The 16646-nt window shown below is 55.0% G+C and overlaps 1 protein-coding gene and 1 non-coding gene across 3 annotated transcripts in view; both read right to left on the bottom strand.

Moving 5' to 3' along the window:
• PADI2 (peptidyl arginine deiminase 2) overlaps positions 1-15879 on the bottom strand; it is a 41347-nt gene extending 25468 nt beyond the window's left edge. The window contains exons 1-3 of one of the 2 annotated variants that reach the window (XM_028108310.2): positions 15683-15879; positions 5428-5611; positions 4344-4416 (exon numbers count right to left, since the gene is read on the bottom strand). In XM_028108310.2, coding sequence (XP_027964111.1) covers positions 4344-4416; positions 5428-5611; positions 15683-15774 — 349 coding nt within the window. In that variant the 5' untranslated portion in view covers positions 15775-15879. The remainder of the gene's footprint in view (positions 1-4343; positions 4417-5427; positions 5612-15682) is intronic. The other variant, XM_028108311.2, reaches the window with a different exon arrangement.
• LOC114213422 (small nucleolar RNA SNORA72) lies at positions 10928-11060 on the bottom strand. The gene has a single exon (XR_003610208.1). It is a non-coding gene; the product is annotated as a small nucleolar RNA SNORA72 (small nucleolar RNA).
• Positions 15880-16646: the final 767 nt, after the last annotated feature.

Raw genomic sequence — 16646 nt, 5'->3', positions numbered from 1 at the left:
GTGCAGGGTAAGGATTCTAGGGACAAAGTGAGGAAGCGGGTACCACCAGCTGCTATTAAAGAGACTGAAGCCTCAGATGGAGGAACAGTATTAATTTTGGCTTCCAGACCTTCATGAACTTTCCAACTGGACACTCCCCAGTGAATGCTGCCTTTCAGGGAGGTGGCTTCCTGAAGCTCCTCCCTGGGAACCAGCCAGAGACCTGGGCTCCCTAAGGAATCTCTGTCTTTACTTTTCCAGATAACAATCTCTTCTGTGTGTGCAGTTCCCTTTGCCGGAGGCAGAGCACCTCCCCTAGCGTGTTCTCCCCTCAATCATACCAGCAGGGAGAGTTATCACCCACCCAGCCACCCTCACCATACGGATGAGACCAAGGCACCCTGCAGGGAAGTGCCCACAAAGTCCCCAGAGAGTGCAGAGCCAGGTACCCCACTTGGGCCTCTGACTCCAGACCGCTGACCTTGGCCTGTTTCCTCTCCACCGACTCAGGCTGATCTCCACCTTGGGCTGTTTCTAAAACCTAAGACCGCTTTCAAAGACCCAAGACTTACTCCCCTTAAGGCCATTCCCAGAGGAGCTGGCCATATCCCCACCCTGGCAGCCCTGGGACTTTCGTCTCTAGGTCAAGGTGGCACCACACCATGGCTGTTGGTGGGTCCATGAACACAGTAGGTCACAGGAGAAACATTATGAAGCACTTAACTGTGCTTTACTTCATGATAAATTCCTTAAGTTTAAAAATTTTATTGATGTAGGGGCGCCCGCTCCGGTGGCTCAGTCATTGGGCATCTGCCTTTAGCTCGGGTCATGATCCCAGGGTCCTGGGATCGAGCCCCGCATCGGGCTCCCTGCTCAGCGGGAGACCTGCTTCCCCTTCTCCCACTCCCCCTGCTTGTGTTCCTGCTCTCGCTAACTCTCTCTCTCTCTCTCTGTCAAATAAATAAATAAAATATTTAAAAAAAATTTTATCGATGTAATATTTGCACAAAATGCAACCCCCCCCCAAAAAAAACAAACAAACCTCAAATAGCACCAAACAGCGTCTAAAAAATAGCAGTTTCCTGTCCATCCCATCCTCTCACCTGCCTGAGGCAATCTCCATAATACTTAGTGCTCTTCCTTGATTTATTAACTTCAGACAAGTTTCACTGACTTCCCCTTATAAAATTTAGACGTTATGTCATCGGGCTCTCTTATCACCCACCTCCCAACCTCCAGGGCTTCTCCTCTTTGAAGTTTCCTCTAATGTTCAATTTAACTGGGTTTCAACAGGATGGTCCTTGTAGGGACAGAAAACAGGGCCGTCAGTCATGACCCACCCAGAGCTCTGCCCTCCGTCATCCCTGCAGGGAAGGAGGGTGAGGACATCTGTTTTGGGGCATCTGGGCTCCAGATGACATTTCCCAGAGGCTCGGAATCCTACCTCAGCTCCCCAGAATAGCCCCAAGGCATCAGGTTGCACCTGGGGTACGGGGCAGATTTATGGGAAATGTCACTGGGATTGAGTTCAAGGTAGTCTGCCCTGAGGATCTAGACACTGAGGCTTCAGGCTTGACACAGAGGCATAAGCGTTTTGGCAGGCGGGCCCCCAGGGGCAGGGTGCCGGCCCTTCTCATGTAACTGGGCAACTTGGGGTATGGTGGGAAGGAAGGACTTTCTCCCTCACAGCCAACTAGGGCAATTATCCTAGGCCCTGGGGAGGGGGCACAAGAAATGAGGTCCTTAGGATGATGCTAAAAATTCTCAAGGCTCATGTCCTGCTCCTGCTGCCAGGACCACAGCCAAGAGGGTGAGACCATTCTTCCCTCTCCCGGTCCTCCCCTCCCACGGTCCCCTTCACAGGAAGGGCTTTGCAACTCAGCCCTACCTGGAGTCTTGAAGGCCCTGAGGGACCAACAGGCGGGAAGCCTTCATTTTACAGCTGGGAGAAAGTGAGGTCCTGAGGGGTGGGCTGCTTGGTAAAGTCACACAGCACGTCCTTGGCAGGACTGGGAGCCAAGCCCCGGGGCCTGGTTTGGCCAAGGGCACCATGGGTTTGTTTTCAAATCCCAGGAGCAAGACCAAGGGACAATACAGTTCTTCAACTTGGCTTAGGCGGAGGAAAGATGTGGCTACCCCAAGCAGAAGGGAGAGAAGAACATGTATTGACTGAGCATCTACCCCTTGCACACACCCTCCCATCGGATCCCTGTGAGCACTGTGCACGAGGGCGCGGTGAAGCCCTCTGTGCAGATGAGGAACCTGGGGCTCAAGGCGGTGATGGTCACAATGTGGCTGGAGGGGCAGAACCAGAACTTGGACTAATTTATGTCTACTCTGCAGCCAGGGCTGTTTCTGCTCAGGGTGGGCTCAGGGCAGAACTAGGGTTTGATGGACTCTGATATGTCCCTGGGGGAGCAGCCCCACCATCCCAGAACTTTCGGGGTGTTCCTGCTTCTGAGGTGCCCTCCCTATGAAGGGGTGGTGAATACTCAGGACGTCGGGCTCAGGGCCCCTGGGGTAGATACCTGAGGAAGACAAGACCCAGAGGGTCAGACAGACCAGTGGACTCTAAGAGGAACCAATTTCCACCAGGGTCCCTGGTGGAACAGGAACTGTAAGTTCAGTGGGTGAGGTTTCCACAAGACTTTATTTCTGCAACGTAAATTACGGTCTTCTATTCTGGAATGATTCCTCTGCCTACTTTTTAGGTGCGAAAATGTTAGAATGATGGTGATAATTGCTGGCAAATTATTTTATTAATATTTTTTTCTTTTTGGCCAAGCATCAACATTGTCAGGCTTACTATTGGGGGGTGGGGTGGGCATTTTACTGGTCCCTGGAACCTGAATATCCGTAAGCGTAGTTAGTGCCTTCTGGGGGTCTCAGCCCTGCTGCTCCCTTGAGCACAAGCTCCACAGTCCTTCAGACAAGGCAGGGGGGCGGGGGTTCCAGTCCTGCCTCCTCATGGGGCACCTTTTTGCCATCTATCCTGTCTGCCTGGCTTTGGGGCAAGTCTCGCTCATGGTGGAGTCAGCCCTCTGGGACACATCCTCACAGGCCTCGGGCCACTGCCCTTCCTGTTTACGTCCTCAGGTGTCCCTGTCTCAGTGGGATTAGGTTTCCTCAGGGCCGGTCATCTGAGATGCCCCGGGGGCCATGTGTGCATGTGAGGGGCGGGCCAGCCCTCCACTGCAAATCAGGAGGGTCTGTTGCCTCTCTCAGGGCCCCCTGAGGGTGTCCCGAGGACCCCACCCCAAGGCTGGGCACTCCCCCGGTGCAGAAAGAGGGTCAGGGTGACCAGCAAACAGGAGGTGTGCCGCTGTGGAGCCTACTTTGGTGGCTGGAGGAGGAGAAGCTGTTGTGGGAATTAGTTGTCTTCTGGGGGAAGTTCTGAGACCCCTTGCCTATCCTGGGCACAGCTGGGAGAGTGGACTGAGATTGTGACAGTAAAGGATTGGAGCTCGACACACGGTCGGTGCTCAAGAAAGGTCAGGTGTTTCTCCTTCTCCTCCTCGAAGCACCCAGCACCGTCCAGGACCCAGAGTGGGTGTTGAATAAATGGAAGACATTCTCAATAGCTGATAGTTCTCTCTCCCTGCCATGTGGCAGCTCTATCAATGCTAAATTAAGGCTGGACAGATAGAACGACCCCCTGACCTCTCCTCCTGGCTTAAACATTATGTAATTAAAATGAAAAAGAAGATATAAAAGTAACACCTCACCTGCAGGAGAGTCGAGTGACTGAAGAAGACCACACCCCACGAGCCCTGGCACCCAGGCAGGGGAGTGCTGTGCAGATGGGAAGACCCCGGGAGGGGAACCACCCTGAGCCCTGGACCCAACCTGCCAGGGAGTTGCTGTGTGACTTAGAACAAGTTCCCTAACCTCTCTGAGCCTCCCTGTCCTCAATGCCAAATGAAAGGCTGGCACTAGGTGGAGTTCCTCTCTGTGTTCCCAGGGCAGGGTCTAGGGAGGGCAAGGGGATAGCTGGGACTGTCAGGGACAGAGCAGACCGGCCATTTCCCTCGCTATGAGAGGCAAGCTCTTCTCCAGGCTGCAGGGGAGAGGCGGGGAGGAACAGACTTTGCTCTTCTCAGTGGTCCACAGAGCCTGGGGTGGGGATGCTGACACTGGGGGCGAGGTGCTGGCAGACCAGGGTATGCCTCCTCCTGCAGGACAGCCCTCACCCCGGGACAGAAGGATCTGGGCATGTGTGGCATCACTTCTCAGTCCTGCATTATTCAGAGGAAGCTCCGAGTGCCAGGTCTGCAGCATGGGAAACAGGCCAAGTGCTGCTGAGAAGGGCAGCAGCGTCAGCCCCTGGGGAGCAAAGCACCCAGGCCACAGCCACATCAACTTACCAATGGCCGTGAGGAAGAGCCCAGCCTGGTCAATGGGCATATTCCCCTCCTCCTCGTAGTAGTTGACGGTGACCTTGGCAGGGAGGGGTTCATTGGGAGGGAGAGAAGAGCAGAGATCACAGATCACAGGTGGGGAAATCTGCAGTGACCACCCTCCCTGACTCACCTCTCACAGCCTGTCAAGCCAATTCTCCCCAAACATCCAAACCCCCTCTTCCAGGAAGCATTCCTGGGTTGGTGGGCTGCTTCTCTCAAATTATCCAAGAGATAGGAGGCTCCCCTCCTCTCAGAGGGCATGCAGGGTGCTGACTGCTTACCTATGACCCCTGGTGCATTCTGCTGCCTGCCCCCGCGCCCCCTCCCCCCCGCCCCCGCCCCGGCCCCGGCCCCCTCCCCCATCTGCCATGGTGTGTGACTTGCTCCTGCTAAACCACCAGGGGGCGGGGCTGAGGTTGTTTTCTTTGGATAATGCCCAGTGCCATCACTACCACAGGGCGCATGGGGAGGTTCATAACTAGAGAAGCCAGAGAAGAGATGTCTGGTCTCAGCTTCATCACTTGGGCAAATCGCCCTGCTGCATGGGCACTTGGCACCCCATTTAATACACAAGGAGGCCAAGGACGTTTGGGGCTGTAACTTCCAGTGATTCTAATATATCACTAAGCAGCCCACAGCTTTAACCTTCCACGAAGCCATCATTCCACGGTCTGGCCTTAAGCTTGCCTCCAGTCCAGCAGCCACCAGCCACAGGTGTGTCCTGCGCACATGCACATGGCAAATCTGATCTGAGATGTGCTCTAAGTTTGACAGAGACTTGGTATGAAAAAGAACGTACGCTAGCTCATGAATTGTTTTTTTTTTTTTTATGTTGGTATCATGTCAGAATAATAATATGGTGATCTATGGAGTTAAGGAAAATGCACTACTAAAATGGAGCCCACCTGTCTCTTTCTGTTCTTTGAGTGTGGCCACTAGGAATGTGGCAGTGACAAGTGTGGCTCGCATTCTGTTTGTGTTGGATGGTGTTGCTCTAGCTTGGCCCCGGGTTCCCGCCACCCTCCGAGGACCTCCCCAGCCAGGGTACCTTGTCACTGCTGGCCTCGGCGCTCGCCTGGCTCATGGTGACCCGCAGCGTGGTGCTGGGTGACAGAAGCCAGCGCTGTTTGCCGTTGGTGGCCACCTCCTCGGCCTGCCCATCATGCACCACCTCCACCCTCACGCGCTCTGAGTGCTTCAGGCTGAAGGTCTGGGCCTCGGCTGGGGCTGCGCTGTCGGGAGAGAGGAGAGAGGGTCATGGAGGGGGGGATTCCAGGGCGGGTGGAATGAAGGGCTTCCAAAAAGGACTCCTGGAGGGGCGGGGCTGCAAGGGACAGCCCCCCGCCGGGTGGCCAGGTCTGGGGGACCCCCAAGGGCCCAGCTGCACTGCAATCACCCGGTAGTGGGGAGGATACTTGGTAACAATACAGGTTCCTTGGGCCAGTCTTGTACCCACTGAGCCAGAATGTTCGCGGGCGGGGCCTGGGGATCTGAATTCTTTATTTTATTTTTTATTTTATTTTTTTAAAGATTTTATTTATTTATTTGACAGAGAAGGAGAGAGAGAGCACACAAGCAGAGGGAGAGAGAGAGGGAGAAGCAGACTCCGCACCGAGCAGGGAGCCTGATGCGGGGCTCGACCCCAGGACCCTGGGATCATGACCTGAGCCGAAGGCAGATGCTTAACGACTGAGCCGCCCAGGTGCCTGGGGATCTGAATTCTTAACAGGCTTCCTTGTGCTTCTGATGGACAGCCATGTGGGGCCCTAAGGGTGCACGTACTGAGGCCCAGACCAAGAAATGAGTTGGCTCCAAAGGCAGCGCCCACCCGCAATCCAGTGTGCGAACTGCAGGCAGAACTTGACTGAAGGGCATGAGGCAGGTGTCAAAGCGCTGGGTTTGCCCAGGGAAGGAGCCTGGGACTTGGGTCCTCAAAGGGCAGGGGTGGGCTGGCTCTGTCACAAAGATCCCTCCCTCCCACCACACTTTCTTTCCCAGCTTGGAACTCCCTCCTCTGAGAGTCATTCCTAGGGGCTGAGTTATTCCTAGGGGTTCTGGAGTGGTGTTCTATTAAAGGCTGATACCTTTGGAATTCTTTTTTTTTTTTATTTGTCAGAGAGAGAGCAAGTACAAGCAGGGGGAGCAGCAGGCAGAGGCGGGGCTCAATCCCAGGATCCCGGGATCGTGACCTGAGCCGAAGGCTGATGCTTAACCAACTGAGCCACCCAGGCGCCCTAGTGCTTTCGGAATTCTTGAAAAGCCATGAAGATTTCAGGGCAGGAAACAGACTGATTTGATCTGGTTGCTATATGCATGTCTGTGTGCCCCCAAATTCATATGCTGAAGCCCTGACCGCTGCCCGACATGATTGCATTTGAAGAGAGGGCTTTCAGAAGATAGAATTAAATGAAGTCATGAGCATGAAGTCTGATCCAATAGGACTGGTCGTCTTGTAAGAAGGGGGAGAGAGATCTTTCTCTCTCCTGCACTGCGAGGAAGGCCGTATGAGCTCATAGTGAGAAAGTGGTCGCCTGTGGGCCAGGAAGAGCTCCCACTCCAACTCGACCACACTGGCCCCTGATCTCGGACTTCCAGCCTCCAGGACTGTGAGAAATTCATTTCTTTGTTTAAGCCACCCAGCCCACGGTGTTTTGTTACTGGTTTGAGACACTGGTTTAAGGGGAGGTGATAGGAAGGATGGGGAGACTGGGGGAGGAAGGTGCTCAGGGCAGACAGGTTTGCTAAATCCAGTCCCCGGTCTGAAGGTTTCCAGAGGCTGAAGAGGGCTCAGAGGGGTTTAAGTGGGATCCTCAGGGGTTAAGTTATAGGTACAAGCATCTGCCTCAAAACCGCATCAGCTCTTCTGAGGGCCTGGCGCTCCTGGGTTCCAGAATAGTTTTCCGCTATGGTTGGGCGTCAGAATCAGCCAGGGGTGCAGTCTAAATCTCTGGGTTTTTGTTTTTTGTTTTGTTAAGGCTAGAGATCTGTAGATCCTTTCCCTGGAGAGTCTGGCTGGCAGGGCAGAGGTCAGGTTGGATGAGAGGTTCCCACCAGGGGTTCTCAGAGCTCAGCAGCATTACTTGGAAGGCTTGTCCACACGCCCATTGCTGGACCCCTCCTCAGAGTTTCAGATCCGATAGGTCTGCAGTGAGGACCCCATCTCCAGGAACGGTTGGTGATGCTGGCCCAGGCCTACACTCTGAGGACCACTGGTCTAGACATTCAGCAGTGTGGCCTGCTGGTGAGAGCCCTGGGGTGGTTAAGGCCATGAGTGTGAGTCCTGCAGGGTCTCTCTGAGGACCCAGGCCACTGACTGCAGGGGCTGCTGGTAAAGACCACTGGTCTGGAGGCCACTGCGGGAGAGTGTGGGCAAGGGCCTGGCAGTCCACACCCAGGCCTGGGAGAGGAGCTTGAGAAAAAAAGCTCCGGAGCCACCCTGTTTCTTGTCCATCTGCCCCCTTCTAAATTCCCTAGCCCCTCATGGGGTCACTGGGCCGATCGGAGGCTGGACACTCGTTGGCAATGGTCTGCTGCCATCTGTCCACACCCATCAGTACGAGAAGCGGAGTCTCAGCAAAAACCCTGGATTGGGGGTACTTTCGCATAAGATGTGGGTTTGGGTCCAATTTTGCCACTGAGTTGCTGAGGGAGACTTGAGTGTCCATCTGCTGACGTGGAAGACACCCGCCCATCCCCGCTGCCCCACAGGCTCTGCCCCTCGTCCCTCCCCGGGCAGGGGCAGCCCTTCATCTCAGGGTGTTGCCGTGGGGTACCTGTCCTCCTCTGGATTGAGAGCCCCTGAGGGCAGGTCTGGTCTCTTCCATCCCTCCTCTTTCAGAGTCCAGCATAGGGCTGGGCACACTGCACACACCCCAGCAAAGAGGGTGGAGCCGAGCGGGACAGAGGCAAGATGCTTAGAGTGCCTGGTGGCATTGCCCAGAGGGTGCGTGTGTCAGATGCTGCCAGGTGGCACAGGGATGCACAATCGAAAAGAAGGTTTATGTATTTATTAAACGTGTTATCTTTTTATGGCCACTGATTGCTACTTATGGTAATAATATAAGATCTCCATTTATTTATTTTGTAAAGCAGGCTCCATGCCCAATGTGGGGCTTAAACTCATGACCTTGAGATCGAGAGTCATACGCTCTGCCAACTGAGCCAGCCAGACACCCCATAAGATCTCCATTTAAAACAAAGTAATAGGGGCGCCTGGGTGGCTCAGTCGGTTAAGCATCCACCTTCAGGTCAGGTCATGATCTCAGGGTCCTGGGATCGAGTCCCTCAGCAGGGAGTCTGCTTCTCCCTCTCCCTCTGCCCCCTGCCCTCCCTGCTTGTGCTCTCTGCTCTCTCTCGTGTGGTCTCAAATAAATAAATAAAATCTTAAAAAAAAAACCAAAGTAATAAAATGTGAGTTGATGTAAAGAAAAATGTTAAGTTATTAGCACTACACGTGGAATATGGTTAGTCTGAGCAATGGTGGGTGGGCTCGGGTCAGGGAAATACACCTCTAGTGTAAGTCCCAGCCTTGACCATCAACTTGCTGGATGGTCTCGGGCAAGGCACTTTCCCTCTGTTTCACCAAGTGTGACATGGGAGTGTGGCGTGTGGCACTGGGTAGGGGTGGTGGCTGCCATCCGGGCAGCGCAGAGGGGGCAAGCCCTGGACAAAGAGGTAAGGAGGGAGGCATGGAAAAGCTGGGGATCACTTGGCTGGGTCCCCACTCTCCTTTAAGCAGAGCCACTGAGATTTCACCTGGTTTTACATATTGGGTTTCTGCATTCAGTTCTATTTAGGAAAAAGAATGCTTTACAAACTCATGGGGCAGGATGAGTTTTAGGACCCGACTCTGACAATAGTTGCTCTAAGCGATGTCTCCTGCCACCTTCGTTCCTCTGGGCCAGGGAGAAAGTGGAGGAGGCCCCAGAGGCTCAGGGGCTTAACGCCCTGCCCGCATTGGAGCTCCAGGGCTCCACACCCTCCTACCCCAGCACCAGCCCTGCTCTGAGCTGAGCAAACAGCTATTCTTGGAGCGGCCCTGGCAGAAGCAACAAAGGCACCCATTGTCCCCTGCGGATCCTGCTGGCTTTGCCTCCATGCCCGGGAAGAACCTTGCAGAACTCATCCCCCAGAAACCTGAGACCCAGGGGCTGGGGACAACTTGACTGTCCCTGGAGGCTGCAGGGAGGGGCTCAGGATGGTGTCGAGGGAGAGAGTGGGGGTACTGGTGGTGGCCATGACCTCCTGCTTGTGAGATGGAAGCTAAAGATAGCGAGCCCAGGACAGGCTGCCAGTCCCCGGGACATCTGCCCCACCGACCATCGCACTCCAGCGTCCAGGACAGGGCCACGCTCCATATATACTTTGGGAATAAATGAATGACTGAACCAACCCTTCTTGGCTTCCCAAACTGTATTACCAGAGGGATTAAAAAAAAAGACATCAGGTTACTTGCTTGCTTGAAAATATTCAGTGGCTCCTGAGTGCCAGCCGATACGATAAAAGTTGGGACCCAACCAGTGACATTCAGCCCCTGGGTCTCAGCTTGACTCTCCAGCCTCTCAGGCCTGCACTATCCCAGCTCACTGTGGCACTTTGCAAATGCAGTTCCTTCTACCTTTCCTTTCCCTGACTTCTCTGCCGGGCAACTGACCATCCCTCGTTAAAGACCCGACTCAATACATTTGTCTCCATCCATGTCTTTTTCCCTTGTAGCTCCTTGAAGGTGGGGTTTGTCTCTTCTTTCTGTTTCAGCCCCTGGCCCAGTTCAGGCTCATAGTAGCTCAAAGTGTTTGCTGAAGGAAGGGCTGGAAGAGCAGGGCTTGCTTATGTGGTCACTCATGCCCTCAACACATATTGACCGAGGACTTACTATGTGCCAGGAACAGTTCTAGGTGCTAGGGGTAGATCAGCAAAAGAGAGAACATGTTCCCTGGGCCCATGGGGCACACGTTCTCGTGGAAGAGGAAGACTTTCAGTGGGTTACACAGCTGATGATGTGGCTTTGGCGATGAGAATGGCTTTAACATAGAAGCATAGGGTGCCATGAAGCCCTGGTCTGCAGGTCAAGGAGGGCTTCCTGGAGGAAGGGGCATTGGAGCTGGGGTCTAACCCTATACTCTGAAGGACAGCAAGCATTAATTAGACCAGCGGATCTTAAATTTGGAATGTGTGTCAGCATTATCTGAAGGGCCTGTTAAAATACAGACTGTTGGACCATCCCATCTCTGACTTAGCTGATCTGGGGTGGAGCCTGAGAAACATGGTTTATATTTCTTTTTCTCCCCCAAATTGGCAGGGGAACAATCGACAGATATAATTATATATATTTAAAGTGCCCAACGTGATGACTTGCTGTACATATTACATTGTGGAAAGAAACTATACTTCTTTCTTTTCTTAGTTTTAGAATTCATCTAATGGCAAATTAACAAGGGTTATCTTCCCAAAAGTTATGACACCAAATGTGCTATCATTTCTTGAGGTTGATCAGATACCCAGAATCATAGGCACTTCCCGCAGAAGACGCATGATGTAAACCAGACATGGTTGGTCACCAGTGTTTATAAAACCAGACCTGGGGAAGGACCAAGGCCTGGCGACACAGGCACGGTCTTAACATCACGAATGTGTAGCCTGGAAACTGCGTTTCTAACAAGTTGCCAGCTGCTGTTGTTACCGCTGCTGGTCCAGGGATCACAGTTTGAGAACGAGCGAATTGGACAAAGAGACGAGAAAGAGGTGGATAAAAGAGGAAAAATGGTACAGAGGTGGAGAGTGCCTGGGGCTTGAGGTGGGGTACCACGAAACGAGGGTAGTGAAGAACGCTGCTCAGAGGAGGTGACGTCTGAGTAAGCCTTGATGGATGAAATGTCAGGCTTGCAGAGGTCTGGGGAATAGTACTCCAGGCAGAGGGAATAGCACGTACAAAGGTCCTGTGGCACGAATGAGCTTGGTGTGGTCAAGAGCTAATAGCATCCACAAAACCAATGTGGCCAGAGTGGAGTGTGTGCAGGGTAGTCGGCAGGAGATGGGATCAGTGAGGCAGGGCCTGGATCTCTCAGGGACGGGGAGACCATGGCACCCCACTTCTCTAATGCTTCTAACTGGATCACAGACCACCCCCCTCCTTGGCCTTTGTCCTAAGGATACTTTCTAAAACACTCACACCAACTGAGCAATGGGGAGGAAGTCTAAGGGTCGAGGGAGTGAGATGGTGAATTTTGATTCTCCAGGCTCTTCCCCAAGGTGGGGTACATCTCTGTGCCCTTCCCTGTTTTCCCAGCATTTTACTGTGCCTGCTTCTCCTGCCCCAGTACCCTCTGCCTATCTTCTGCCAGAGAGTGATGGGCAAGACACCGTCAGGAAAAATGACCGGCCAGCCTCTGCCTTGGGGTATCCCAGGGGAGGGGGTGGGGGATCGCTCCTACCTCCCACCTCATCCTGAGGTCAAATGTAATTAGGAGAGTGCTCTGCAGAGGCAAGAGACCATTGTTAAGGTCATCTGTGCCCTGAAGCTCCTGCAGACTTTAGGAAACGGATCCTGACGTTTCTTCCCCAGAGAGAAGGGGATGTCTCTCACTCCCCTGGACAGATGCATAAACCAAGGGAGGGAGAGGAGAAGCTGTCTACACAGCCCGGTTTGTGTGCCCACACAGTCAGGCACAGTGTGATCACCCCGTTACTTGACTCCAAGGTTGCCCTTTCTCTCATCCTTCCCGGCTCTGGGGGTGTTTCCGCAGAGAAACCAAAATGAGTAGGGAGTTTGAAACCAACATGGAGAGGCCACTCGCTCTGTGCCCTCTCCAGGTTCAAGCCCAAAGCAGATGGGGACCCGGGTCAGCCCCAGCGAGGAAGCAGCTGCCGGGTAAAGGGACTGTCGGGGAGATGGTGTGGGCAAGGCATACATGTGCCAGATCTAAGAGAAGATGCTTGGGACTGAGAGAAGGAAACAGGAAGTACCTTTAACAACTGCTGCAAAGTAAATCTCTAGGAAAAAAAAAATCCCTTCTTCCTTTTTTTCTGTGCATTTACTTACTTATAGCTCGCTGGAAACCAGCACTCAGAATGTGCCTGGGTCAGGGCGTCACCCCCAAGGGTGGGTCAACCATAGGGTCTGCTGAGGAATCCCTGAGTGACCCCCTCACCCACAGGGGAAGCCCCGACTGTGTGTCTGCAGGGAACGGGGGCAGCGCGTGCATCTCAGGAAAGGGGGCCCAAGCCCTTGGGAAAGGGGGTGGGTGTTGAGACTTGTTCATTCACTTTTGTCACTCAGGAAGTGAGGGGTCCAAACATACTCCCTTACTAACTGGGCCCAGGGTCCACCAGGCCTTGCCCCTTGATGTCTCCTTGGAGACCCTGGGTGGGGGGGGCATCATGTGGGGTCTAGAGTCAGAACCTGTGTCTGAGTCCAGAAGGACTCCGAAAGGGGGTGGGTGAAGTGTTTGGGGGCAATGGAGGATGGAAGAGACCCAGGCTGAGAGGGTCACCCAGTTCAACTTGCTAGTTTTCAAGTCACACAGAAGAGAGTGGAGATTAAGAGCATGGGTTCTGAGTCAGACAGACCTGGACCTGAATCCTGTGTGACATCGGGCAACTGGCCTCACTTCTCTGAGCCCTGCTTCCTCGTCTACAAAATGGGATGATCTCAGCATGACCCCCAAGGTCTGTGGTGAGGAAGATACAAGAGAATGCATTAGGTTTCCAAGTGCTCACTAATATCCCTGCTATTATTCATACTGACACTAGCTCTTACCACTCTGGATACTAGGAGTGACAAGAGCAGTAATAGCCCCATCTCCTTTGTTCTAGAAGAGGTTTCCTTCCACTAGACCAGTGGTTCTCAACTGGAGACGTTTTTATCCTCCTGCTAGGGGACTGCTGGCATTATCTGGAGGCATTTTGGGTTGTCACAGTGGCAGGGGGGTTACTACGGGCATCTAGGGGTTAAGAAGCCAGGGATGCCACTAAACGTTCTACAACGCACAGAACAGCCCCCCACAGCAAACGATTATCCGGCTCCATATGCACTAGAGCCGAGGGTCAGAACCACTGCGTGTGCTATTCAGTACAGGGACAACCAGCTACCTGTGGATATTGAGCACCTGAAATTCAGTGAGTCTGTACTGAGACGAGCCCTACGTATAAGATACACATTGGATTTCAAAGACTTAGTATGAAAAAAGACAATGTAAACTATCTCCTTAATCATTTTTGTATTGATTAGATATGGGAGTACTAGTATTTTAGATCTCTTGGGTTAAATAAAATATATTATGAAAATTAATTTCACCTCTTTATTTGAATCCTAAAAAATGTGGCTGTTGGAAATTAAATGTACACCTGCCACTCTCTGTGGCTGGCATGCTATTTCTGCTGGACAGCGCTGGTGTAGACTCTTGGGGTTCTACTCTTGGGGGTGATGGGGTCTTGAGTGAAGTGCAGCTGGGAGACGGGGGTCATCGTGGCAGTGGTGGCTTTCTTGAGAAAGGACACAGGGGATCATCACACCTCTGCCCCCTGCCAGAGGGAGGAAGAGGAGTCCACCCCTGCCCCATGCACTGCCCCTGCTGGGGCTGGGCCTCTCTCTTCCAGGACAGGGCAGGGCAGGAGGCCCGAGCATGGCCCCCCTCTTTTCCCCATCCCCCCACCAGAGGCACCATGCCAGCCTTTCAGGCTGCAGCAAAAGTGCCCCAGTGAACAAACAGGCGGGTATAGGGACAGCTGAGGCTTAGAGACCTCAGTGCACTGGCTCCTGGCCCGCTCCCTGGCAGTGCCCGGTTTAGGATCAGGGGTGGGGAAAAGAGGGGAGCTCTTCCAGGCCACTGAGGCCGGGCCCACAGTCCCCTGCTGTGTTATGACCCTCAGAAACCACCCTTGAGGTGTCCGTGCGGACAACTGAGGCCAGGGGCAGATGAGCGGAGAGGGTCCCTGGTCTGCATGGTGACGGGACACTTGTCCTCACAGAAGGAGGCTGGGGCCCTGATGGTATCAGCATGGCTGGTGCCTGCTGAAGAGGTGGCAGGGGACTGGCTGGGCAGGGCTGCCAGGGCCACCGGAGGTGACCGAGAGGATGGGCTGGGGAGGGTGTGTGGGAAGACACAGGGATGGGATTTGGTGAGGGTCTGGAGGAGGCGGGGTGCTCTGGATGACAGAATGATTTGGGAGCAATAAGGCACATTGGCACCTCCAGCTCAGCTCAAGGCACAGAGAGGTTAGGGGACCTGCCTGAGGTTATCAGCGTGGGGTCCCACCTTAGAGTCCTGCATGCTCCCTCCTGTCAGCGCTGACCCGTCCCATCTAGCTAGGGGGAAACATTTTGCATGCTTGGAATAGAGTGTTGCTTTGATAGAATGCTCATGGAATGACCCTGCCGGGACCCTCTCCACCCCTTAATGCACACCAGCCACACCTTCGCAAGGATGCCCCACAGAATACAGGAGGTGGACCTTTGGACTTGCCTGCTTCCTGGGGGCTGGGGGCAGTGGGGAGGGGCATGACCTCAATTTCCCCACCCTATGTCCTGCTGTCTCAGAAATCCTGCACCCCACCCAAATTTGTGGGCCAGAGGACAGGGGGAGGGAACAGGGTGCCGTCAGGGACGCTCTTCTGCCAAACACCCTGCCCCTGCACCCTCCAGCCTGGCAGAACCAAGTCCTCCCCAACCCCAGGGTGAAGTCAGGGGAAGGCATTCAGGGACATGGAGCTCACAGCCAGTGCCTGGGGACAGGCCAACCACCAGCAGCCCCCACAGGGTGAAATTGGAGCCTGAGTAACCCCCAGGGCCAGATTCCACCCCAAGGCAGCTCCCATCTGGCCCGGCCCCACGCCCCCCCCTCACCCCCCCTCCCCCAGCAGATCCTGGAGGAAGCTCAGCTGATCTGAGGTGGGTGGTGAGTCAGAAGGTTCTGAGAGGAAGGGGAGAGCCTGGGGGGGGAAGGGAGGTGCTGAGGGGAGAGCAAGGGGAAAGACTAGGGTTCTCCCAGGTTGTCCTGGGAGAGGGGCTGCAGAGGGTCAGACCCTGGGAAGACTGGGGTCCAGGGGAGGGGCTCTGGGAAAGGGGTGACGAGGGAGCTGGGTCTGGGTCGGGGTGGGAGAGGGTCTCAAGATTTCCGGGAGGCTGTCAGTTTGAGGACAGTCAGGCTTCTGAGTGAGTTTCTTAGGATTTCCGGATGCAAGGGCCTCAGGACGAGGAGCAACTCGCGCTGGAGGAAGGCCGTCGCGTCCCCACATCCGAGGAGGGTCTCGGGATTTCTGGGGTCGGGGGGGGGAGGGTCTCAGGCCGTCGCGGTGGCCCCACTCACCTGTAGACATCGGTCCAGAGGTAAGTGCCCAGCACGTACACCGCCTCGACGCGGCTCCCGTACTGCAGCCGCACGGTCCGCTCGCGCAGCATCTTCCCGCAGTGCCGGTCCTCGCTCGTCCAGGGTCCAGGTCGGGTCCGCCCCGGGCACCTGCGGCAGGTGAGCCCACTCCCGCTGCCTGCGCCGCGGCCCGGAGCTCTGCTTTATCTACGGCCGGTGGGCGGGGCGGCCGGTCGGCCTCCTCTCGCAGGGGGCGGGGGGCCCGTCCGTCAAGCGTGGCCACGCCCCCACACTTCTCGCAACTCCCCCCCGCCCCCCCCATCGCCCGCGCACCCCACCCCTTCCCCAACCCCCGGCCTGTAATCCGGGTGAAGCCAGCGGTTGCCAATTTCCTCCTTTCCACGCTTGGTTCACTCGCTCAGCATACTCTCAGTGGGCTCCCAGCTACCCGGTGCCAGGACGCAGGGCCAGCCTCCCCTCCGGGCGCCCCCAGCTTTTCAGGGCAGATAATGCAGCGGTGGAGCCGTCATAGGGGCGAGGACAGGAAGTGGTGGCAGCCCAGAGGGAGTGGGCGCACTAGCCCAGCTTGGGGTCCGGGCCTGAGCCTTTCTAAAGGAGGCGTTTGCAAACTAAGGGGAAGGGAGGAGAAGGGAGTCCTGGGAGCAAAGCCAGGGAGCCGAACACAAGCTGACATCCCCTCCACCCCCACCGATCAGGGAGAATGGGGAGCGGTTGGCAGGGGAACCCAGCAGCCTACAGGGTCAGAATGCCAAGCCAAGGCATTGCTGGCTGGGTGTGCAGTGGGAGCCCCGGGGTGGCTTCTTCAGCGAGAAGGGGCCGGAGTGGACAGAGGTTACAAGAAGGAGGGGGCAGGCTGGAGGGGGTACATGTTTGAGAAGGGAGTAGTGTTGCTGGGAGAATGGGAGCCCTGGGAGGGGGTGCACCTGAATGAGGGGATGGAGGC

This window comes from Eumetopias jubatus, unplaced genomic scaffold, assembly GCF_037043125.1.
Source record: "Eumetopias jubatus isolate StellerSeaLion01/CBP00866 unplaced genomic scaffold, mEumJub1_p1.0 scaffold_4, whole genome shotgun sequence".
In the NCBI taxonomy this organism is placed as follows: domain Eukaryota; kingdom Metazoa; phylum Chordata; class Mammalia; order Carnivora; family Otariidae; genus Eumetopias; species Eumetopias jubatus.
The sequence above is the reverse complement of the archived record's forward strand: the minus strand, read 5'-3'. Positions and strand labels throughout refer to the sequence as shown.